Consider the following 24,849-nt stretch of genomic DNA (forward strand, 5'->3'; position numbering starts at 1 on the left):
GGTATGAAATTAAAAACGCGCATGTTGAAAATAACAGGTTTAGATATCCCCAGAACAGTGAAAAGATTACAGCCACTGAGATGAACCCAGATATACTCCCCCCCACCCCCCAGATCCATAAGACAGTTGAGTAGCAGAGAGCATGCTTTAAGCACACAGCTTTATCACTCCAACAGCTGTGAAATGCATGTTGGATGGCTCTTATCTGGACATCATTGATATCTCTGATGTGCACAAAATGACTTTATACCTGCACAAATAAGATAAATGAAAGCAGTTCTGTGCTGAAGTGAAGTGAGGTTGGTTGTCCAGGTTTGGAACACTTCTTAACCAGTAAAACCCCTAAATCCAGCTTCAGGAGGGGAAAAATACAGACATGCCAGAGAAGTATGGAAGCAGCACAGCACCTGTTTTTAGCTCATAAATGTGAGATAAAGGCCTCTCTGTCCAAAAGTTTCTTCGTGACCTCATAGCTACAAGTGTCATGTAGCAGCTAGACTGGCATGGAATGAAAGTAAACAAGTTTTTGGTCAGCTCTCACATTTCCTTAAAGAGCTTGACTGGTCGTGACCCTTTTATCCTATTTTGAGTTTAAATTCAGGTCAGTTTCTGCAGTGTTTCCCCAGTGTTGCAAAATGAATAATCTGTATCACTTACAAATATGTTATAAATTGATGTCTAATGTGTGATACATTATAGTAGCATTTTACTTGACCATTTAATCCAATAGTTTGATTTTTTTGACAAATTAAATCTAATCTTCTCTTCTTCCTCTGTGAAAATTAGGACAAAATTAAGACATTTCTTAACCCTCTTGTAATGACTGAAAGATTCCCCCTGTTTGGTATTTATAAAAGCTTGTTTTCACTTGAGGCAGCAGTGTGACAGTCAACATCCCACAGGGGAAATTTCAAGGAGCCACCATATTTACAGAAAATGCTATTTGGTAATTTCACACCATAAAAAAGTCATTATATTTGATGTTAAGTAATCTGTGCTCATCTCTTTGAGTAACTGCAGACACCTGAAAACTGACTTCATCTGTATCAAGAATCTGTGTTTTAGTGGGTCCACTTAGCTGATGGAAATGTGACACATGCACAGTGATATTGCCGTGAAATGAAAAAAAAAATCGCTATCTGTTGAAATGACCACAGAAATGATTGGTTTCTTGCTTTCAGCTGAAATTTTAATATCTCGCCTCCCTTGAGTTCACAAAGTTTTAGATGTGAATAAACTTGAAAGCTGAGCGTTGGCAGCAAAAAAGACAGAACCACTTCCTAACAAGGCATACTCCATGAAGCCGTTATAAATTATAACTAATGGCTTTCCAGTTAAAAATGTATCACTTCTTTCAGATTAGTTGTAACCCATAAATAATGAGAGATTTTGGGTTGCCAGGTTATGAAACATCCATTTGGTCGGTGGATATCCTCCTCCACTGTTGTCTTTTAATCTAGCGCTTTAATCTATCAGGACAACAAACCACTTTCCTTCTGAGAAAGAGCTGAGGAGCATCTGGACAAAAATCAATTTATTATCAACTTATTGATATTCTCAACTGCAGACTGTAAGTCATTCCATTCATGTCACCTGAGGACCAATAAAGTAATGTCTCTTGCATTAATAAAGGGTTCTTCCACTATCATATAAGGCAACCATCTGCTCTCATGAGGGCCCATTATATGTTATATGTGCATTGGTATATGTACATTATATGTGCCTGTTATTGTACATCCGTGAAGAATGTGTTTTTCAGTACAGAACTTGATTTCTCCTTTGTGGTCCGCTGGAGTAATGGGGGAATATCCTATTAGCTGTCACATACACATGTGTGCATGTTCATACGAACACATAATACAGCCTGAATATCATCTTCTTTTACTCTCCTTTCCCTCATTCAATCCTCATTTTCAACCCTCATTTCTGATTCATTCCATCTCCTGAGAAGTTTTGTCCTGCTCTGCCCTCAGCTGGTTGAAGACTGCTACGACACCATGAAGGAGAACAGTTTCTGCTTTATCCAAAGAGCACTGATAAAACTATCTGAAAGCGCAAGGAGGGATCTGCTTATCTTTTATATGAAAGGCAAGGCAGGGTAAATGGGGTACTTTCGCTTACAGTGACTGAATATGAAAACAACTCTCTAGTGTCAAACTCTGCTCATTCATCATTCTGCATAGTGAAACTCAAATATTCAACTGAAGTAACAAGAAGCAAAAAACATTTTTGAGTGAAGGAGAACTTTAAGCCTAAATGTAAGATCTATTTTACTCTGACTGTAGGTATAATTGTATGTAATTACACTCTGGCTTGTGTAACATTATGATAATCATTAAAAAAAAAAAAAGACTAACCAACACACAGTGGTGGAAAGTAACAAAGTACATTTACTCAAGTACTGCACTTAAGTACAATTTTGAAGTACTTGTACTTTACTTTAGTATTTCCATTTTATGCTACTTTATACTTCCACTCCACTACATTTACTTGACAGCTTTAGTTACTTTTCAGATGAATATTTGACACAGTGGATAATATAACAAGTTTTTAAAATACAACACATTGTTAAATATGAAACCAGTGGTTTCCAACCTTTTTGGCTTTTGACGTCTTGCAACAAGCAGTGTGTAGTCGGGGTCACATTTCAGATGTCTATGAGTTGTTAACAGCCAATACTTTTACTTTAATATTTTAAGTACATTTTGTTTCTAATACTTATGCACTTTTACTTAAGTAGGATTTTTAATGCAAGACTTTTACTTGTAATGCAGTATTTTGACATTACTGTAAATTGTATTTTTACTTAAGTTAAGGATCTGAGTACTACTTCCAGCTCGGCCAACACATGGCACACGGAACACATGTTGTTTTCCATCTTGCTCTCAATGTTGTATGTTCATGGAAATCTGATACACCGGACAGAGGCTGCAGCAGCTGCAGCGCCCCCTGCTGCTGCAGCCTCTTTCCTGCACTGTCACACTGCAGCCGCAGCCGCAGCAGCAGCAGCAGCGTCTCTCCTGTCACCAACGGGACTGCCTGTCCTCAGAGGCAGTGTTTACGGCAATAATCCGACACATACGAAGACCGACGACCAACAGGCAAAATGGTGAGTCGACACTGGGGTTACATGAGCTGATAATTATCTATTCATTTATTTGTGTCATATAACATGCGGGGCTGTCAGCCGCTCCACTAAATAACCTTTATGTGCGCTTATAACGGTGTAACAAGCCGCGGTGGAGCCTGTCATGTGTGTGTCAAGTAGATGCCGATGCTTGGCGGTGTTATGTGAGCAGATAATGGCTCTACATGTGGTCTGTTGTAACATACGCAGCAGCCAGCTGATGAGGCAGGGCTGTGGCCTGAACTGCTCGGCCTGCTCTGCCTCACTGTGACGTTCATAGCAAAGCTTTTAATATCAAAAGCTGCTGTAGCATTACTGCAGAAACTGATATACACGCTCCTGACGATATAAATGTGCTGAATCACCTTGTTATTTAACCGTAGATTATGAGAAGGTTTTAGAAGATTGCGTCATAACCATACTCTATTTCATATATCAGGCCACCAAAAATATATATAGGCCTATCACAATACGTCATCGACAGAGACTGCAGTGCATATGATCAAAAATGACTCATAATCAACTATTATCACACAATAGAGGCTTTGCTATGTCTCAGTGAATGGCTGACAGCCGAAAATGGTATTCTTGTATTAATTTGTAAGCTGAATACATTTAACATGTTATTAATGTGTTAAATGATAGGGGATCCTTCATTTTTCCTCATATTACTATGTAAAATCATAAAACTAAAGTCCACATAAGCCTACAGTGATTATTTCTATATTCTCCTAACACACATGTCATCCCAAAAATGCCTTAATCATCTCTTAAATCATGCTTACACTCTCTCATTACATTATTTTATTTTCTTCTTTGATTTGCCCTCTGAAATATGCCTTAAGCTAATAACCCCTTAAACATTTTATAACATTTACTGCATGTCTTTGATCTGTTAGTTAAGATCAAATTCATTTGTGTTGTATATTCCATGCATATTTCACCTTAATCTCAATTTTAAGACCATTTTAAGGTATAAAATGAGGACATTCTGTCCCCACGTGGTTGTGAAACAGTATGGTTCGGCCCATTCAGCTGCGCCATGTGCGTGGTGACACAGTAATTCCTTATCTGTTGCTTGGTTTGACACCAGAAAGTAAAGTCGTTCTGCAGTGCCCACAGTCCTCCTGTTCAGGCTGCTGGATTCAGTTTCAAACATGACTTTCTTTTTATAACTCTACTTGGAACAGCTGCAGAGACCTGGTAGTGGCCAAAAATAAATGCATGGATATCATGAATAAAATGAACCTCTGCTAGAAGTAAATGCCTGAATGTAACCCCACGCCTTATCCTCAAACCCCCCAACCCCTAGGTGAACTTCACTGTGGATCAGATCCGTGCCATCATGGACAAGAAGTCCAACATCAGGAACATGTCCGTGATTGCCCACGTGGATCATGGGAAGTCAACTCTGACTGACTCACTGGTGTCCAAGGCAGGGATCATTGCTTCTGCCCGAGCCGGAGAGACTCGCTTCACAGACACACGCAAAGACGAGCAGGAGCGATGCATCACCATTAAATCAACGTATGTTGTTCAGAGAAGTGGGTTTAGATAACAGCTTTGTGTCCAAGTGCATCACATTAAAGTTCTCAACTTCTAAAAAATTGGTTTGAAATTTTAAATAAGTCTTTATGAAGTTCAAGTTCGGGAAAAAAAAGAATCCGTTGGTATCATTTATTAAGAGTTTATCACTAAAAACTCAGCTGCTTTATCAGGACTGAAACAGAAATATGTGACATCATAACGGAGCCCCACCCACTTCAAACAAGTGAGAAAAGCACATAGAAAAAAGAAATACAGAAATCTCTTAATTAAAATCATCTCGGCAGAAAATAGTTTGTGCATGCAGGACTTGTGACTCATAATGAAACAAAGGGCTGAGTACTGCTTATCTAAACTTACTGGAAAGAAAAAAAAAACAGTAATTAATTATAAATGTCTGTGGTTCATTTCAATTTATGCCATTATCTCAAACCATGAGACGAGACCCTGGCCAGTTTCACATGAGGATACTATGAAGTCACAGTATCTTATTTCATTCAGCATGTGTCTACAGTAAATCACAAAAAGAAGCAACATGTGCCAGAAACATACATTATGTTCCAGAGCAAATGTCCCTCCACAGTGTCTGGACTACATGAGAAACTGAGCCTTTACATAGCCGCCATTAATACTTTCTAGAATATTATTTGTTGTGCAGTTTTGCTTGTCTACTAATTAGGTACATACCAGAGTACACAATATCACATACTTATTAGTAGAATTATGTTTCTAATTTATTCAGTAAAGCAATCGCAACTATAAGTTTGTAAAAGCAGAATGCGTGTTTGTCCTGCTCTTTTAATGCCCATATTTAGAAATGTAAGTAAGTAAGTTACAGTTTAATTCCAGTAAGGAAGCATCACTTCTATACTCACTGAAATCCTCCCAGTCAAGCCAGTTTGTAGCATTTGAACTGAGCCTGTGAGCTCAAGACTGATGTGAGATGTGATGAACTTAGACATTCATCCAGTTGGACTCATTTAATTCAGCTTTTATTAATCCAACCTTTCCATTTATTTTTAAGATGTAGTGGTATTGATATCCCTCTTTGTTATTCAGGGCCATCTCAATGTATTACGAGCTTGGAGAGAACGACTTGGCGTTTATCAAGCAGTGTAAGGATGGAAACGGCTTCCTCATCAACCTGATCGATTCTCCGGGTCACGTTGACTTCTCCTCTGAGGTCACCGCTGCCCTCAGGGTAACTGACGGAGCGCTGGTTGTGGTGGACTGTGTCTCAGGTAATTACATAACGTTTGACACCCTCTACCTCTTACACACACACTCTTGTTTTTAATCAGGCTTACGTGTTTGTTTCCTCTTGCAGGTGTGTGTGTGCAGACTGAGACTGTACTGCGTCAGGCCATCGCTGAACGCATCAAGCCGGTTCTAATGATGAACAAGATGGACCGTGCCCTGCTCGAACTGCAGCTGAAGCCAGACGAGCTCTTCCAGACCTTCCAGCGTATTGTGGAGAACGTCAACGTCATTATCTCTACCTACGGAGAGGATGAGGGGGGACCCATGGGCAACATCATGGTAAGGCAGACGCTCAAAACACTGCAGACACACACTTATTCACTGACATGACTTGAAAATGTTACAACATATTTATGATTTAAAAGAATACGTGACTTTTTGTCTTCAGATTGACCCTGTTATCGGTACAGTTGGGTTTGGCTCTGGTCTGCACGGCTGGGCTTTCACCTTGAAGCAGTTTGCAGAGATGTATGTGGCTAAGTTCACTAAAGGACACGCTCAGCTGGCACCTGCAGAGAGGTGTAAGAAAGTGGAGGACATGATGAAGAAACTGTGGGGAGACAGGTAAACATGCACGCATGTCCAGTGAGACAGAGAACTAAAATTAAAAGGTACTCGCACAAGAAATGTTCATAATTTTAGCAGGTATATATTGTGCCAATAACAAAACAGGATAATGAGCTCAATCTGATATTTGAATGTAATGCGATAATTTATTTGCATCTCACAGATATTTTGATCCAAAAACCGGCAAGTTCAGTAAGACTGCTACAGGTCCTGATGGCCAGAAACTTCCTCGTACCTTCTGCCAGCTCGTTTTGGACCCCATCTTTAAGGTAAATGGAAATACAGTGTTTTAAATAATTTATTTGTAAACTTAACAAGGTGGTAATTTATCTGATGAATACTGTGAATTCACATATGCCACTGTATGTTAAAAAATGTCTTAAAATAATAGTCAGGTGCCCAAATGAACAATGATACGTATTTCTTGCTGTAATCATTCCTCCTGTTCATACTGGCCATTAACAGATCTCTTCAGAGTGCACTTTCAATGTAAGTAATGGGGGCCAAAAGAGACAGCCCTCCTTCTGTGCAAAAGTGTATTTAAAAGTTTATCCAAAGCTTCAGAGTCAAATCAAGTGAATATCTTTCAAAGTTACTTAAGTCTTTTTAGCACCAAATTCCCTCTTTTTATTATCTTCCCACTGCAGCTCACTGAAACACTGTTTGGGGGAACACAAATAGGGAATTTTATACTAAAAAGACTGTAACTGTGGAAGAACTGTAACTCTATTGGCTGAAGCCTCATATTATCTTCAGAAAAACTTTTAAATACATTTGTGCTCAAAACAAGGAGTGTGGATTCTGTCCACCATCACTTGCATTTTAAGTGCATTTGTAGAGGATCATCTAATGGTCAGAATGAACAGGAGGAATTATTAGACAAAGTAAAACCTGTTTCAATGTTCATAGACTTGAAAAAGTGTGAACCTATCAGTTAAAGTTTCTGACTGCCTCCTAGTGGTAGCATCAAAAAAGATGCTGTGGAGGAGAGCAATTGGATACAACTCAGGAACACTAAGATGAATGGGCTGAAAGAAACACATAGACTGCACCAGTTCTATTCAATTCTAATTTATTTGCAAACAAAAACGTATGCTTGAACTTATCAGAATGGTTTCAAAGGTCACATGAAAATTGTACACATAAGTACTTTTTAAAAAATTAACTTCACTCTTTGGTTCTTCTCTTAGGTGTTTGATGCCATCATGAATTTCAAAAAGGATGACACAGCCAAACTAATTGAGAAGCTCGATGTCAAACTGGATGCTGAGGACAAGGAAAAGGAGGGGAAACCCCTGCTCAAGGCTGTGATGCGTCGCTGGCTGCCTGCCGGAGAGGCCCTGCTCCAGATGATCACCATCCACCTGCCCTCCCCCGTCACTGCACAGAAATACCGCTGTGAGCTGCTCTATGAAGGGCCAGGAGATGACGAGGCTGCCATGGGTCAGTAGAAAACTCTCACAGCATCACACATTTGCCCTCAGAAGAGGACATTGCTCAACAAGGAACATTTTGATGAATGTTTTCGGATGTCATAAAATAATCTCGCTATGTGTAGACTGTATTTTTGCTTCACAAGATTCAGAGCTTACTGTCTCTTCACAGGTATTAAGAACTGCGATGCCAAGGCTCCTCTGATGATGTATATTTCCAAGATGGTACCAACAACAGATAAGGGTCGTTTCTACGCATTTGGCCGTGTGTTCTCTGGCTGTGTGTCCACCGGCCTGAAGGTACGCATCATGGGGCCAAACTTCACCCCTGGAAAGAAAGAAGACCTCTACATCAAACCCATCCAGAGGTGAGTGTGTTCACAGAGGCCTGAGATGGTTTACTGCTGAGAAGTTGTAACTTTATGCTTCTCTTCTCACCCTTTTGTTTTCATGTATTTGTTGGCAACTTTCCATCACCATGTCCTTCTCTTCCTCCATCCAGGACCATTTTGATGATGGGCCGATATGTGGAGCCTATTGAGGATGTCCCATGTGGCAACATCGTGGGTCTTGTTGGAGTAGACCAGTTCCTGGTTAAGACAGGGACCATCACCACCTTTGAACAAGTAGCGTATTGCTTTTTTTCTCCTGAAGCATTGTATGGACATAAACTGTAGTTCAAATACTGGCACGCCACACAGTAGATCATAAGTTATTTATATTGAGTTATTGCTTTCTGTTGGCACAATTTGTCCTTGTAACAACACAAAAAGTCTTTCAGGTTAGTGACTCTGGCTCTGTCTGCAGGCCCACAACATGAGGGTGATGAAGTTCAGTGTGAGCCCTGTCGTCAGAGTTGCTGTGGAAGCCAAGAACCCAGCTGACCTGCCAAAGCTCGTGGAGGGCCTGAAGCGCCTGGCCAAGTCTGACCCCATGGTGCAGTGCATCATTGAGGAGTCTGGAGAGCACATTATTGCTGGAGCAGGAGAGCTGCACCTGGAGATCTGCCTGAAAGACCTGGAGGAGGACCACGCCTGCATTCCACTGAAGGTGAGAAGGCAAAAACAGAGGAACAGAGATCTTTCGATGTAGTGACATAAGACAGTAAAGGTAGAAAGTAAGGCCTAATTTGAAAATAAACAGAATTATCCTCTCAGATAGACAGATAACCCTTAGATCACCTCTCTAACTGTGGGGTGATTAAGGTTTAAAATAAAATTAAACCGATAAAACACAAAATCCACCTTTGATCCTCACATTGTTAGATCACCACTTGTGGTCTCAATTCTGACCTCCTCTCTTTCTTTCCAGAAATCAGACCCAGTCGTGTCATACAGAGAGACAGTGTCAGAAGAATCAGACCAGATGTGTCTGTCCAAGTCCCCCAACAAGCACAATCGTCTCTTCATGAAGTCCCGTCCGTTCCCTGACGGTCTGGCTGAAGATATCGAGAAGGGAGATGTCTCTGCTCGGCAGGAGCTCAAGACTCGTGCACGTTACCTTGCAGACAAGTATGAGTGGGAGGTGACAGAAGCCAGGAAGATCTGGTGCTTTGGTCCAGACGGAACCGGGCCCAACCTGATGATAGACATGACAAAGGGAGTTCAGTACCTCAATGAGATTAAGGACAGCGTGGTGGCTGGTTTCCAGTGGGCGACTAAAGAGGTGGGCGGCAGGAAACTTTGAATGCAATTACATTTATAAAGTACATTTCTTGGTAATCAGGTGTGATAATCTTCTGATTTTTGTACAATCCTGTCCTCTTTCTGCAGGGTGCACTGTGTGAGGAGAACATGCGTGCAATTCGCTTTGAAATTCATGACGTGACACTGCACGCAGACGCCATCCACCGTGGTGGAGGACAGATTATTCCCACAGCTCGTAGGGTCCTGTACGCCTGCCAGCTCACCGCTCAGCCACGACTCATGGAGCCTGTATATCTGGTGGAGATACAGGTATGGAAGCATATTGTCTACAAAATAAATCATAAAACCAAGATTGTCAAGTGAGTTTAAATAACTAACTAAAAACCCCAAAGTAAGTTTGTAAATCTATTGATGTGGTTATAACGTGTTTTGAGTTTTTGTGGGTGTAGTATTTCAGCACAGAGAAATGTGACTTGTAAAGAGCTTTTAGCCTACATCTTTAAGGAAAAACTACGATGGGAAAAAGAAAATCCCAGAAATTAAATTAGAAATTTACAATTTTTTCTAGATTTACATAACTCTGGGTTTTTAAATTTGTTTTTTATGACTAGACGATCAGGATTACGTATATGTTAAAACATATCTGCTTGTCTGACTTCGGTGCCTCTTCTCCACTCAGTGCCCGGAGCAGGTGGTTGGTGGGATCTATGGTGTGTTGAACAGGAAACGAGGTCACGTGTTTGAGGAATCCCAAGTGATGGGAACTCCCATGTTCGTCGTGAAGGCCTTCCTGCCTGTCAATGAATCCTTTGGTGAGTATGTGATTTAGTCTGTGCTGTACAGTGTCTCTTGAAAATTGATCCCTCACTACTATAGTTCCAAAATAAATATACTACTTGTTTAAAATTTCAACTGCTTGACTAACATTTTTTCCAAAGCAACAAAAAAGTTAGGTCATAACAACCTATGGATCACAAAGGGCGAGAAATTGGTTTCCTTTTTTGGTAGACAATGATATTCCACCATTTAAAACAGCACTAATTATGTGGGTTTTTTTTTTTCATTCAGGGTTCACCGCTGACCTTCGCAGCAATACTGGAGGCCAGGCCTTCCCTCAGTGTGTGTTTGACCACTGGCAAATTCTCCAGGGAGACCCCAGCGACCCCACCAGCAAACCCTCCCAGATTGTCGCTGACATTAGGAAACGCAAAGGTCTGAAGGAGGGTATTCCTGCCCTCGACAACTACTTGGACAAACTGTAAACACTGACCCTGGATTAAATACCAAATCAATCTCTAAACCCTACCCCGTGGGCACTTTAAAATCTTTGCACAGGCTTAAAGGTACAGTACATTGCACAAATTGTTTGACTTTAAGTCAGGAGCTGAAATAAAGCTTAAACTTCCATTGTAGGCTAATGGAAGCAACAATGCTTAATTTTTCATTTCACAGCTACAGTACACCAAGTGCCTAGGGCAAGGGTTTTGGGGAACAATTGGAGTAAAGCAGTTGTATTATCAATTCTTTGTTTCTTCTATTCCTCCACATCATCCCCCTTTTCCTCCATTCATTTGCCAGGATGGGCCTGTACAGTGCACTGTGATTCTGCTGCAATAATGCATATTTAAATGGATCATGGCTAGATAAAATCATGGAAATCACTATAAAGTGTTACAGAAGTCAAACTCTCTGGTTTGAACCTTTGTTCAGTGGATGTAATAAATAAAAACATTCAACCCATAATGATGTGATGTGATTTTTTTTTTGTTTCTCAAGTTCTGACTGAAGGCAACAATTACTCCTTTACAACCAAATCCTGACAAATTGAAGGTGGGTTCTTTTTTTTAAAAAAAAAAAAAAACAAGCACCAAAATACTTTTTCTTCACTCTTTAATCAATAGTTATTTCAAGTTACATATATAATGTTAATAAATGCCACTTTAATATACAACCCTTTAACTTCCGCACTAAGAAGGAAAGCTTTTTTCCGCCCGCACTTTTTAAAACAAAGGTAAAAAGAAACATCTGAAGAGTTAGTGTGCATCCATAGAACAACCAAAAGAACATACGCAAGGCCAAGAAGTGCAATGTTTCTTGGGTATAGGCAACTACCAAGCAAGGACACAAGATATCACAGATTGTACTGTATTTAGAAACCCCAAAATTGCTTACCATAATCATATCATTAAGACTAATATGAAGTTTGGTTCAAATTTGCCAAGAGTTCATAAAGCCTGTGAGATCCGAGAATTTATGGAAATTACAGCTGAAGTGGAATCGAGGGAAATGCTGGTCTGTACTGAACAGTTAGGAGGATCTTCTCTTGGCAAATCTGATAAACTGTACATTCATACAGTTGCGACTCTCCTTTGCAGTAATGCTGTTGAGTACAGAAAGGGGAATCGTACAGCTTAAGTAGAATTCAGTGTCAAGCTTTTATGTTGTCAATCCACAGCAGAGACATCAATACTGTGAATTATCTGAGAAGCTCCTCCCTCGCTCTCTCCTTTCCTAGTGGAGTCAGTTACAGTCATGTCTGTTTCAGAGGCTGGCATCACTACAACACAAAGGGATAAAGGAAGCTGCTGAGAAAGAGAGGCCGCATCTCAAATGACAAGCTACGCCCTCATGTAGTGACCTACATCGCCTCATGGCTATTTTTCTTCCAATGTGGCCAACAGTAGTGCACTATATGGAGGGAACAGTATGATGTCTGACAGATTAGCCCCAAGTGCGGCTGCTGAGGTGTAGCCCCGCGCTGGTGTCAGGCTGTCACATTTGTTGGAAGATCATTGCGATGTCGGAGGTGACTATGTGTAGAAGATGACCTCGGGAATCTGTCCGTCCTCTACTGAAGTGCCGTTGTTGTTACCTGCTGCGTAGCAGAAGGTGAAACAGGTCTTTGTGCCGGTGGATGATGACTCATGCGTTACCTTTCGCATTCCCTTAGTCCCATAATGAGAGTCTGGACCCTGCAAGACGTACAGAGGAGAGGTTTAACACCACTGGTGGACAGATTAGATATTCTGACTTTTCTTAAAAAAAAAAAAAAAAGGCGGGGGGAGAGCTGAAAAGATTTGTCAATTTTTATAATATTTTTTATATAAGAATGCTTTTATATGGTTCTAGCTTCTCACATGTGAAAATTTACTGGTTATCTTGGTCTTCTATGATAGTAAATTGAATATATTTTGGTTTCCAACTGTTGGTTAGACCAAAAGACGCTATTTGAAGATATCACTATGGGCGCTGCAAAATGGTGATGGACATTTTTCACTATTTTCTGACATTTTATAAACCAAAAGATGAGTCAATAATGAAAATAGTTGGTAGTTGCAGCCCGAGAAGAAACACATAATGTTTCTTAATGGACATGCACTGCTAAACAGTGTAGTGCTGCATGTGTGGCTGGTATTACTTCCAATGCATCACAGACCTTAAGTGTAGCACAGGCAGTGTAGTTGACGTTGGGTAGTATCTCCACTGGTTCTTTGAACATGACTCTGAAGGTGTTGGCTGACCCGTCACAGCTGAAGCCTGTATCATTCTGGCCCAGCACAGTGTTACTGTCTGTGTGAATAATCTGCATGAAGAGAGGGCAGATACACATATCAAAAATACATCACACAACATTCACTGAAACCAGAAACAAAATGTCTGAAGTCTGGGAACAAGGTGATATTGAGAGGGACTCGGGACCATACCTGAATGTTGACTTGGTAGTCTGTGGGTCCGTGTATTGAGCCATACAGGCCAAACCCGACCACAAATATCCTTCTGTTTACAGAGAACCTGTGAAGAAGAACAGAGCAGAAACATATCAATCTGGAAGAGGAAGTGAGAGTGAACTGTGAAAAGCTGGATAAAACAGTATGCACACACAGTATGTTGTGTTGTGTAATTTTACTATTCCCTTTCAAACCTTGCTCGATATCTCACTATGGGTAGTAAGGCTGCAACTAATGATTATTTTCATTATCTATATAATGTCAGAAAAATGCCTGTTATCATTTCTTAAAGCTCATGGTGATTTCTTCAAATGTCTCGTTTTGTCTGATCAACAGTCCAAAATCCAAAGGTATTCAGTTTACTGTCATGTCATGTCAGGTCATGTCATCACACAAAAGCTTCAAATTCTAACATTAGAGAAGTTGCCACAGAATTTTTGGCATTTTTGCTTAAAAAATGACTAAGACGATTATTCAATTAGCAAAATAGTTGCTGATTAATCTTATGCCACTCAACTAATTGATTAATTGACTAATTGTTGCAGCTTTAATGGGAAGCGCCTTCTGGCATGACCATTACATTACATGGGCCAGTTCGTCCCACCTTTATAAGCGCCTGTGGCGTCCCACACAGCATTCTCACTTTCCTCCCCTTGAAAATCATTCGAACCCTCTAAGCTGTTCTGATGTCCGGATTTTCATTCATCTGCTCTCCGAAGCAAGAAAGATTTATTTGGTGTAGGTTCAGGTGGGTATTGCCTTGTCATGGACTTCTACCTGATTCTAACCACTTACGGAACAAGCTAGTACATCAAGATGAGATGTGTGTCCATTACTGCTGCTAGCCGTCAAGGTTTTCAGCTAGCTATAGCAACCACCTCATCCTCTAAGGGGAATGCTGGTGGCAACAAGGTTAAGGATGTCAAGTCCCTCCCTTGCTTAGCCACATGTAGATTAACCATTTCGGTGAAGGACCCCCATCCACTCTGCATAGCATGTATAGGAGTTAAGCATGCCCAGGCATCCCTCATGGACTCCTAATCCTGTGAGCACTGCTGCACCATGCCGGTAAGAATTTTGGAGGGTCACTTGTGGGTGTCAGCGGCCTCAAAAGCTGACCCTTGCCTTTCTGACAACGTGACGAAGCCCAGAGATAAGCCGGCTACGCCTAGCACTTGCTGGGGGGATATGCTGGAGGAACCCAATGCGGAATTTCAACCTATGTTCAGCCAGCTCCTTGACTCAGAGGACGAGCTTTGTGGCAGAGAGGAGGACGAGGATGATATTAACCTGGATCTCCTCAGCGACAAGAATAAGGAGGTTGATGAAAATGCCATTCTTCCCCCTGCTCAGGCACTGCAGCCCAGCAGCTCCAACAGTGGGGATGCATAGCCTTCCCCTGCCCCCTGTGAAGTTGACCTGCAAAAGGTCTATAAGTGGGTGAGGACCAGGTGGGCTATTGACTGGCTTGCATTGTTAGATGACAAGGCAGAGGAGAGGGATTTATATGACAGAAAAATCCTGCCTTCCTTAAGGTCTCCTCCAAGCAGCTCATGCCAACTGCTCAGACTGGCAGTTTCTTCTTCGCCCCAAGAGAAGGAGGGGACAAGAACCACACCAGTATCCCAGTCAGCGCTGATGGAGAAGCACAAGTTCCCCCAGTGCTCCCCAGTTCATTTACCCCCCCTCCCCACCCTACGGGGCCAGTTCAGAGGGAAGAGGTCACACAAAGCACTTAACATGTTTTTTCATTAAAAAAAACCCACTGTCGCAGCCAGGCATAAAGCTGAGGGTGTAGTATGTAATTCAAAAAAGAGACTGTCGCCACAAGGGAGTGCAACTGCTCCAGTTTTGAGCTTCTCCTAGCTGTCAAAGTGGAAAAATGGTCCGCATACACAGTTCACCCCTGGGTGTTTACAACCATTGCCAGGGGTTACAGGTTTCAGTTTGTATTGAAACCACCAAGTTTCAATGGTGTGGTGTTTTCGGAGGCCACAGGGGAAGCCACAAAGGCTGTGGAGAGCAAAATTTCTTCTCTCTTAAGCCAAAGGGCAATCCGCATTATGCCAGAGGAGGAAATTAATCTGGGCTTCTACTCCTGATATTTCCTCATTCCAAAGAAGGGAGGTTTGTTACGTCCAATTCCGTACGTAACAAACAGAATTCTCCGCAAATACAAATTCAGAATGCTAACGCACAATGTTCTGTTCCGCCTGATTTGACCAGACGACTGGTTCACATCAACAGATCTGCAGATCTTATTTTCACATGAGCATATATCCGATGCACAGGAAATTTCTCAGGTTCACTTTCCATGGCGTAGCCTACGAATATCAGACTCCACCATTCATGCTGTCGCTCGCCCTGAGGGTCTTCAGCAACTGTGTAGAGGAGTCTGCATCCTATGCAAGCTGGTCTCAGAGTGTTAGCATATTTGGACGATTTTCTACTCTGCACCCCCATCAGGGAGGAAGCGAAGAAAGACACTCATGTGCTGTTAAGCAGCCTCTCCGGCTTGGGCTTCAGTATCAATCACGCAAGGAGCATCCCACTCAGAATATAGACTATTTGGGCCTCAAAATTAATTCCAGTGTTTCCCCTAGAATTTTTTTCAGGCCTGGTGGTACACACCGAAAAAACTCTATAGAGACGAATCACTCACATTGCATCAAGAGTTTCCCAGGCAACGACACAGAGGTCGACTCACGTTTCAGAACAATGCCACACAGAGGCTCCCAAACGCAAATAATTATTGATTTCCAAATGAATGGATATTTGGCCTTATTTTTGGCATTAAAGAAAAGATTTTTTTTGCCTCCGCCTGACAGAGCTGATGGCCTCAGTAATTTCTGTTGTTCCTCAGGAGCTATTAAGGATGCGGGATTTCCAATGCTGGGTGTCCTCCTTACATCTGAACATACGACATCATCTCAGTTGAATGGTGGGGGTTTCCTTGGAATGTCTCCTGGCTCTCCGTCATTGGAGAGACCCGGGGGTGTTCACCACCGGCGTCCCCTTGGGAACAGTAGTTATGAGGAAAACAGTTACAACGCATGCTTCATTGACAGGGTGGGGAGCTCTATTCGAGGGGAGGTATGTGAATGGGACCTGGCACCCGAGGCTCCATTATGCTCATATAAATTACCTGGAGTTAATCCTGCCTCTCAAACTTTTTTGCCACTCCTGAGGAGTTGTCATGTTTTGGTGAGGACAGACAATACCACAGTGGTGGCTTATATGAACCAGCAGGGGGGGCACATGCTCCGTAACATTACACAGACTGGCCCAGAGTCTGATTATGTGGAACAGCAAGCACCTACTGTCATTACGCACAGAGCACGTCACCAGTGTATTGAGCAGTGGGGTGGATTTGCTCTCCCTGATGTGCTTCACCTGGTGTGGGTGAGATTCGGCCAAGCGTCTGTAGATCTCTTTGTATTGTGTGAAAATGCACAGTGTCTTATGTTGTTTTCGTTGAGAAACAGGGACACGCCGCTAGGAGTAGATGCACTGACTCATCCATGGCCCAACATGCTGCTGTACGCTTTCCCCCAGTAAGGCTCACTGCTCCGATGGTATGATGGTAAGTGGCGCGTATTTGAGAGATTGTGTGAAGCTAGATCCATCATTTTGTTGCAGAGTTCTGTTCGGGGTGTATCAGGCTGCCTGCAGGATTTACTGGACAATGGTTAAGCTTTTTCCACCATTAAGGTTTATTTGGCTGCAATTTCAGCCTGCCATGTGGGTTTTGGGAATGCGCCGATTGGAGAGCATTCTCTGATGAGGTTTATGAAAGGAGCCCGCTGACTGCAGCCTGCGTGTAAACCTTTGGTGCCTTCATGGGACTTGCCAACTGTTTTGGAGGCACTCTCTCACAGTTGCCTTTCTAGCCCTTGGAGTGTGCTGACTTTAAGTTGCTCTCTCTCAAAACTATCCTGTTGCTGGCACTGACGTCAGTCAAACAGAGAAGTGAATAACATGCATTCAGTCCCGTAAGAGCCTTATGCATCTATTTGGACAGGACTAAGGGATTTAGGAAGAGTAACCAGCTTTTTGTATCTTGGGCCCTTTCTCATAGAGGAAAGGCTCTGACTCACCAGCACCTGTCACACTGGGTGATAGAGGCTATAATTCTGGCATAGGAGAGTCATGGACTGGAGCCCCCAAACCCTGTGGCCTCATTCCACCAGGGGTATGGCCACTTGATGGGCCCTGTTCAGGGACGTTTCTGTGAGTGACATCTATGCAGCTGCTAGCTGGGCATCCCCACACACATTTATCCAGTTTTACCGCCTGGACATGACGGCACCTTCACTAATGCACTCAGTCCTGAGTGTCGGTTCATGTTAACTGTATGCTAGCCCATGGGGAGGGCTTGTGGTGTCAACTTGTCTGGGTCAAGGTGTTATGGGCTTCAGAGCATGCAATTCGGGAGTGGGCCACATCTCCCATAGTGAGATACCGAGCGAGGTTTGAAAGAGAGCTTTTGGATACCAGGGAAACCCTGGCTCTCTCAAAACTGAGTGTGGTATCTCACAACACTGCCCGGCTTGCATGTGTAGGGCACGTCTAGGAAACACTTGAGAACACCATCTGGGAGGCCATGGGCATTTATAAACGGGGGACGAGCTGGCCCATGCAACTCAAGATGATTGGTCTGTCTTTCGACAGACATAGTGGTACTGGATTGATTAATGATTGGTCATGCCAGAAGGCGCTTTCCATAGTGAGATACCTCACTCGGTTTTCAGAGAACCAGGGTAACCTTGGTGACAAAAAAATTTCTCCTCAGTTCTTTCACTTGTCAAAGCAGGAAAAGAACTGGTGTACCTAAATCACTGATAATGGGTCAGTCCCAAGATACCAGCATGCACAATACTGAGGCTCTGGTGGAACTGGTAAATGGAACAGGACCATCGTTAAAGTTATTAGTTACCCCTGTGCTTGCCTTCAGAAAAGGTCTATTAATGACTTCAGTGCTCGTCCATACTTTTTGACAGTCTTGTCAACAAGACTATGACCAGTAAATATTCTGCTCTGTAACAACAGCAGGTTCTGGAAATTCTGATCAAAACGTCTCTGGTTTTAACATCATACAGAATAATTGGGTATGGTTTACACATATATTGTTTTTAATTGCCAGGTCTTGACTGAATACATTGAAAATTTGTCATTATTTGTCATGTTCAAATTTGAGTACACTAAAAAGTGTTTTATTTTCTCATTCTAAGGATAAACTGTAGAAGTAGACTTATTTTCACTGATTATACTGTAATTATCTAACTAGACTAAATACTTGATTACATTTAATTAATTTGCCATGATATTTCAATAAGTGATAAGTGTATTTTTGTACAAAGACTAAGAGTGTAATTAAATCCTCCTCTCTACTTCGCACTCACCGTATACGGTCACTTGTCCCGCTGTAGCCCCAGCGGCTCTCCACCTGTCCGAAACGCGTGATGCTGCACTCCTTCCCGCGGAGGCAGCAGCGAGGCCGGTCAATAAAATCTACACGCGGCTTTGGGTTTACTGTGAAGTGGAGGAAGAGACTCACCACCTCTCTGTCGGTCAGAATACTGGACTGGGCTGGACCTGAAAGGACAAAGACAAATAACTCAGGACCCAGATCAGAGTCTGAGAGAAAAGAATTGAAAAAGAGTGAATGAGAGTTTTACTGTGTTTCTATTCACCTGCAGCAAACTCCTCGATGGTCATGAGAGGGAAGCGGATGAGTGTGAGGGCCTTGCCCAGGACTTTGCGTTTGTTTTCTGGAGTGGGCTGCAGCTGCTGCCTGTGAGCCTCTGCCTCTGCCCAACGCACTGCAGCTCCAAATAAGCGCACCTCCCTCACACCTAAAGTATCCCTCTCCAATACTGCCACCAGTGTATCTAAAGGAGCGAGGGAGAGGAAATCAAGGATCAGTTCAGGCAATCGTTCTGAAATACTACCCGTGGCAATAATGACAACATTCAGGGTGAGCAAGGCAACCTCACCCAAATCTATGTCTGTAAAGCCTTCAGCAGCAAGAGCGTCTCCAGTGTTCTTATCAATGTTTTCTAGACAGAGGCTGGCAAGCTGAGGTTCATCAAACAACCGTGCCTGAAACAAAAAAAAACAGTGCATTACTACATATGCAGACACCTGAGTTACAAATTCATAAAACTGACAGCTGAACTGCAGAAAAGCACCTTTTCCAATAACCTGTGTGGTTTTGAAATTTAAATTCTGTCACATACATCATCACAACTGGTTCTGACAGTTTTGGCACAACCATCACATCTGGGGTGGAGTCATGTAAACATGCAAAAAAGTTTCATCTACTATGGCAGGGAAAGCAAATATTTTTAGCCTCTGTGTTGTTACTCTTATGTTGTAAAAGTTGCTGCTGTTTTCTCACTTCAAGTAGAGATAAAGAATTCAGAGTAGTTTATAACAATTTTTCCCGACTGCAGTGCAGACCTCAAACTCCTTAGCCATTCTTTCCACAATGAGTGAATTGTACTATGTGGAGCTGTTCTGTGTGTATTTGTTATATGTTACTGGATATGTAAATGTGTCTGTGTACTGATGTTGATGAAACTGTGCTGTCACACATTGTAGCAATAACATATTCCAGCAGCATAGCTGTGGTCATTAAAGTGAATTGAGGAACGGAGACTTCCCTGTAAAAGTATATATGGTAAAATACAGCATGTCTAGCCAACAAATTAAGGCTAGACATGCTGATTTTTACAAGAACTGTCCAACAGTCATAATGCAGGTGAAGCTGACCTGTGTAAGCAGCATGAAAGCGTTGTCCGCTCTCAGGTTCTTCTTGAGGAACTCCACACAGTGAGCCTCCAGTGCTGGCACTGCATACTTCTTAGCTGTGTAGAGTGTGGTCATCACTGTCTCAGGCCCGATTTGGACTTCATCGGAGTACAGAAACCTGCAGAGGGTCCACAAGTAATACAAGATATTACAACTTTATTGTGGCACACCATGTAGAGATTTGTGTCCTCGATTATCATAATTATTTGACAGATGCATTGAAATGAGATTTATATCTGAGCTCGATTTTAGCTGCACATTCTTGCTATTTCCCCAGTACTCATGTGAAATGCAACATTTACACGCCCACTTTCAGGACATGCACACCATCGGTTCAAATGACTCTCTCTCTCCATCTCCTGTCACACTGGTCCTTACTTCAGCAGCGCCAGAAAAGCAGCTGGCTCCACATCAGGAAGCTCTATTTCCGTTGAGGTCGTCGCCATCCCACCGTTGAACATCGCATCAAACACTGCGCTCCCCACAGCGAGAACAAACCTGACAATGTGAGCAGCAGCAACAACAAAGACAGGGTTAACTCGTTTTGCCTCTGCAGATTCAGAGCTATATTTATGGGTGTCCATACGGCGGTTAATCATCTTACCTGTGTGCTGGTATCCTCTGAACCCCCATTCCTTTGCCCACTAAAAAATGAACGTCACTGAGCACCTCATTGTTGAAGAGGAAAGCAAATCTCTCCTTCACGGTGCTCTTCGTTGCCTGCCAGTTGTACACCGGCTCTCGGTACACCAGCACAGACGCAGCTGCCGGAGTGGCGGTCGGTGCTGCCGCCTGGGACGCATTTGACGCTGCGGTGTTTGCCATGTTGGACGCCGGGGTGGCCATGGCTCCGGCTGCCGCAGCACCTGCCGCAGCGGGCTGCTGCAGGGAGTTCTGCGCAGTCGGCGGAGCTCCGGTCGAAACACCGTTGCTGTCTCCTCCGCCAGGCCCCAGCTGCGGGTTGGGACGCCTAGCCGCTCCCTGTGCTCCCCCGACCGAACCGACCGCTCCGCCGTTGGATGCTGGCATCGAGAAAACGCTGTTGCTGGGTTGGCTGTTTCCCAGAGGACCCGGACCGGAGAAATTAAGGCAAGGAGGCCTGCCGCTGTTGTCTCCAGCAGCCATCTTGAACCTAGCGTAGGCGTAAACAACACACTTCATCGGTTTGTGTATTTCTAGTAGTATCGACAGTCATAGCGGCTCTTTGATGTCCTCTGGTGTTTTTTATCGGCACTACAAGCAGCTCTCTTAGGATGTGGAGAGCAACTTTCCCTCGTTCATGTAGTATTTAAAGGATATCTATTTATTTATTTATTTCAAGGCTGGCGATTTTCCATGTTTGTTATTGTCAGCAAGTGGTGGAAGAAGTATTCAGATCCCTTAGTTAAGTAAAAGTACCAATGCAGCAATGTAAAAATACTCCATTACAAGTAAAAGTCATGCATGAAAAAACCCACTTAAGTAAAAATACATATATTAGCAGCAAAATGCATTAAAGTATTAAGTAAAAGTACTAATTTCGCCCCTCTGACTTCTCATTATATCATTAATACTGAAGCATCAGTACTGAATCATTTGAACATTTATTGAAATTAAATCATGTGAAAAGTTTAGAGGGAAAAATCACTATTTGGTGGAGCTGTTAACAACTCATAGACATCTGAAATGTGACCCCGATGACACACTGCTTATTGTTAGATGTCAAAAGCCAAAAAGGTTGGAAACCACTGGTTTCATCTTTAACAATGTGTTGTATTTTAAAAGCTTGTTATATTATCCATTGTGCCGAATCTGACAAGTAACTAAAGTTGTCACATAAATGTAGTGGAGTAGAAAGTACAATATATATTTTTTAAATGTAGTGGAGTGGAAGTATAAAGTAGCATAAAATGGAAATACTCAAGTAAAGTACAAGTACCTCAAATTTGTACTTAAGTATTTGAGTAACAGCATCTAGTTACTTTCCACCATTGTTGTCAACAAATCGTCATTGCCATAGATTATCCTTGAATGTACGGCAAACACACTCCTAGACATCTGTTTATGATTTATCATAACTAAAATGCAGATTTTTGAGGGTACCAGCTGATCAGCTAGTGAAGAAAGTAAGTAAATTTGTTTATTTCACCACTGCTACAAATTTATATCAGTGTGAAAAACATGTAGCCTACAAAATAATTAGAAAAAAATCACTTGAAAAACACAATAGGCATTTAAGTCCAGATAGTGTTTAGTGCCCATATCCCCCCAGAGCCATGTTTGTGCTTTTCTACTATCTCAAGTCAAAATGTCTGCAGTGAAAGGAACCTATTCTGTCTTCATCTGCCTCAACCATTGTTTGTGTTTCATCTCAACATTCTGCTTTGCAGCCAAAGACTCTCCGTATAATTCTTTGGAATTGAGTTTCCTTTGGTTTATGATTCTACATCATATCTCCACTCTTTTTTGTCATCCTCTGACAGACTCAGCACTTATGGGATTCATATTTCCCAGCTCCCATCCCTCAGGAGAGCCCAGCTTTTTTTTCTCCATATCACGTCTTTCTTTCTTTTTGTCAGTTTGACGCCAAAATATGCTCTTATTTCCCACATACCTACTGACACATTGCCTGTTGTGGGACATGTTCATCATGAATATTGGTTATTGGGAGGCTCACAATTGTGTCAGTGTGAATTTGTATGTATTACAGTGAAAGATATGAATACAAGATAGATCAGTTATGCTCCATAGACATTAATTAATTATTTCAGTGGTTCCCAACCTTTACGACTTGCGACCCCTTAAAATAAAACAACATCTGACCCCCTAATCACAGTTTGTGGTCTTAGTCTGGACATATTATTTTGAGCAGTTCAACCAAACAGCGATGTCTCCATCACATATTGTTTCATTTTAAGTATTTTTACAGGCATGAACAGGTATACATATTGAGCATTTCATAAGGAAGAATCCTTTTCTCTTTCTTATTTTCATTGAATCATCTGATGATGAGATTTGACTCCCAGTAGGGAGCCACTGAAGTAGCCTATGATTTACACAGCACACCATGGATGGCAGCTTCATTAGTCTATATTTTGCCCAGAGACCTAGAAATCAATCAGTATTCATATGGAATACTACCTGGCGCCAGGTGGTATAGATGAAATACATTTTTTTCTTTCTTTTTCGTAAACTGTAGGCAATTTAGGATAATGCGCCATGTGAGCACTATGTAAACTAAAATAATGAGGCTGTTTGACACAAAACCCTTTTACAAGAAATGGCCAGTAATGCAGGAGCCAGTTAATGGTTCAATTTCTCAAAGTAAAAGTCATCAAATTACCAAAAAAGAAAAACACAGGGAACCTTTTTAGGGGCCCTGGACAGGTGCCCACTTTACCTGGTTGTCAGCCTAATCAAGTCTTGCATATAAACTAATCTTGAAGAAAAAAAAATCTAAAATGCTTTGTAACTGGAAACGATGAATGAAATTCCTCGTCGTCATATTGTTCATTGAGTGCATTACAGCGGCCAGGACGATATTAATCAGCCCCATCCCGTCTCCCTCTCCTCCGTTCACCTCTCCTCCTGCTACTCATCAACCGTGACGTCAGGGCGGCGCGGCGCGGCGCGGCGGGTGCTGCTGCTGCTGCTGCTGAAACAAGATGGCTGTGCGCGCAGGAGGAGCAGCGGAGGAGAGCTGAGGCAATGCAGAGGAGGAAGAAAAGGGGGGGCGAGGAATCCACTCCTGTGTGTGTGTGTTGTCCTGCCAAAAGAGCAACAGCTCCGGAGAGCGAGAGACGAGCGCTTTTGAGATAATGCTGATGTGTTTCCGTTACCGTTAAAGGTAACGGTGTGAGTTTTTTTTTTTAGTAACCAAGAGACAAACGGACCAAACAAATCACGGAGCATCCAGGCGGGCGCTCAGTAGAGGACAGCCGGGGACGCTCACACCGCTATCAGAGATGTCCCTGCTATGTGTGGGAGGTAAGAGAGGAAATTAATGAAAGCCTTTTGTGTTTGATATTACTAGAAGTATCACTTGCTCACGGTTTAACCGCAGCAGTTGTCTGACAGACCCTGCGGGCTATCAGCTCCGTAGAAAACTCCGTAGCCCGAGCAGCGGAGGGTTTGTGCTGAATAGTCATTAAATCACACCGCGGCTCCGCTCGATTTAACGGACACATAACACGTTTTTACACAAGGATACTTTTTTTTAACAACACTGTGGCTTTATGACATGTTTGTTTAATTAATGTTTGACCCAAAATAAAGATGTCATGTATGTTGTTTTTTTTAACGTGACAGCAAAAAAAAAGAAGATAACAGGGAAGGTTGTAGGCTAGCCCTGTCGTGACCGTTGGTACCAGCAAACAGTCACAGGCGGTGGAGTTTCTATAAATGTGTACATGGAGGAGGACAACCGCTGTTTCCTCCCTTAGCTGGTACTGTTGCGGCTGCTGTATGTATGTGTGTGTGTGAATGTGTGTGTATGTGTACGTGTGTGTGTGTCTCATCCACTCTGTTCATTCATGCGTGGGCAGCCAGATGAGGTGGACGACGAGGAAAAGCCCCTGCCGCTGCCGCACAGCCGCCGCCTCCGCTTTGCCGCTCTGCTGTAGTCGTGAGGGAATACTCGTAGCCGGCTGGAGGTGCGCGTCACTCCTCAACGTTTTCCCTGAAGCGATGCGTCACCTCCTTTTACCCGACTCCCTGAAAAACACCTGATGCTGACACTGTTGCCTCTCAGT

The 24,849-nt window shown here is 42.6% G+C and overlaps 3 protein-coding genes across 3 annotated transcripts in view; 2 read left to right on the top strand and 1 right to left on the bottom strand.

The window, feature by feature from the left end:
- The first annotated feature begins 2,954 nt into the window (after window positions 1-2,954).
- LOC137194059 (elongation factor 2b) lies at window positions 2,955-11,321 on the top strand. Its single transcript, XM_067605586.1, has 14 exons — window positions 2,955-3,109; window positions 4,440-4,654; window positions 5,732-5,913; window positions 6,000-6,211; window positions 6,321-6,496; window positions 6,663-6,768; window positions 7,690-7,942; window positions 8,105-8,300; window positions 8,435-8,558; window positions 8,740-8,982; window positions 9,244-9,597; window positions 9,705-9,887; window positions 10,258-10,390; window positions 10,647-11,321. Exons 1-14 carry the CDS (start codon window positions 3,107-3,109, stop codon window positions 10,838-10,840), a joined length of 2,574 nt encoding a protein of 857 aa, XP_067461687.1. The 5' UTR covers window positions 2,955-3,106; the 3' UTR covers window positions 10,841-11,321.
- Window positions 11,322-11,451: 130 nt separating this feature from the next.
- LOC137194061 (BTB/POZ domain-containing protein 2-like) lies at window positions 11,452-21,295 on the bottom strand. Its single transcript, XM_067605589.1, has 9 exons — window positions 20,724-21,295; window positions 20,498-20,617; window positions 20,081-20,237; window positions 19,303-19,408; window positions 19,000-19,197; window positions 18,709-18,901; window positions 13,283-13,370; window positions 13,015-13,161; window positions 11,452-12,550 (listed from the first exon to the last, which is right to left on the bottom strand). The coding sequence occupies exons 1-9, from the start codon at window positions 21,278-21,280 to the stop codon at window positions 12,389-12,391; spliced, it is 1,728 nt and encodes a 575-aa protein (XP_067461690.1). The 5' UTR covers window positions 21,281-21,295; the 3' UTR covers window positions 11,452-12,388.
- Window positions 21,296-23,251: 1,956 nt separating this feature from the next.
- LOC137194060 (protein unc-13 homolog A-like) overlaps window positions 23,252-24,849 on the top strand; it is a 34,080-nt gene continuing 32,482 nt past the window's right edge. Inside the window, exon 1 of the mRNA XM_067605588.1 lies at window positions 23,252-24,085. Within this exon, the coding sequence (XP_067461689.1) occupies window positions 24,064-24,085 (22 nt within the window). The 5' untranslated portion in view covers window positions 23,252-24,063. The remainder of the gene's footprint in view (window positions 24,086-24,849) is intronic.

This window comes from Thunnus thynnus, chromosome 12 (genome assembly GCF_963924715.1).
Source record: "Thunnus thynnus chromosome 12, fThuThy2.1, whole genome shotgun sequence".
NCBI classification, from domain to species: Eukaryota; Metazoa; Chordata; class Actinopteri; order Scombriformes; family Scombridae; genus Thunnus; species Thunnus thynnus.

Bases quoted from the DNA above. Each gene is read 5' to 3' on its own strand.
- LOC137194059 (XM_067605586.1), top strand. The intron at 4,655-5,731 runs GTATGTTGTTCA...TTTGTTATTCAG, and splicing joins TGCATCACCATTAAATCAAC to GGCCATCTCAATGTATTACG. The intron at 5,914-5,999 runs GTAATTACATAA...TTCCTCTTGCAG, and splicing joins TGTGGTGGACTGTGTCTCAG to GTGTGTGTGTGCAGACTGAG.
- LOC137194061 (XM_067605589.1), bottom strand. From the start codon at position 21,280: ATGAAGTGTGTTGTTTACGCCTACGCTAGGTTCAAGATGGCTGCTGGA. The intron at 20,238-20,497 runs GTAAGGACCAGT...GACCCTCTGCAG, and splicing joins GCTTTTCTGGCGCTGCTGAA to GTTTCTGTACTCCGATGAAG. The intron at 13,162-13,282 runs GTATGGTCCCGA...CTCTTCATGCAG, and splicing joins ACTACCAAGTCAACATTCAG to ATTATTCACACAGACAGTAA.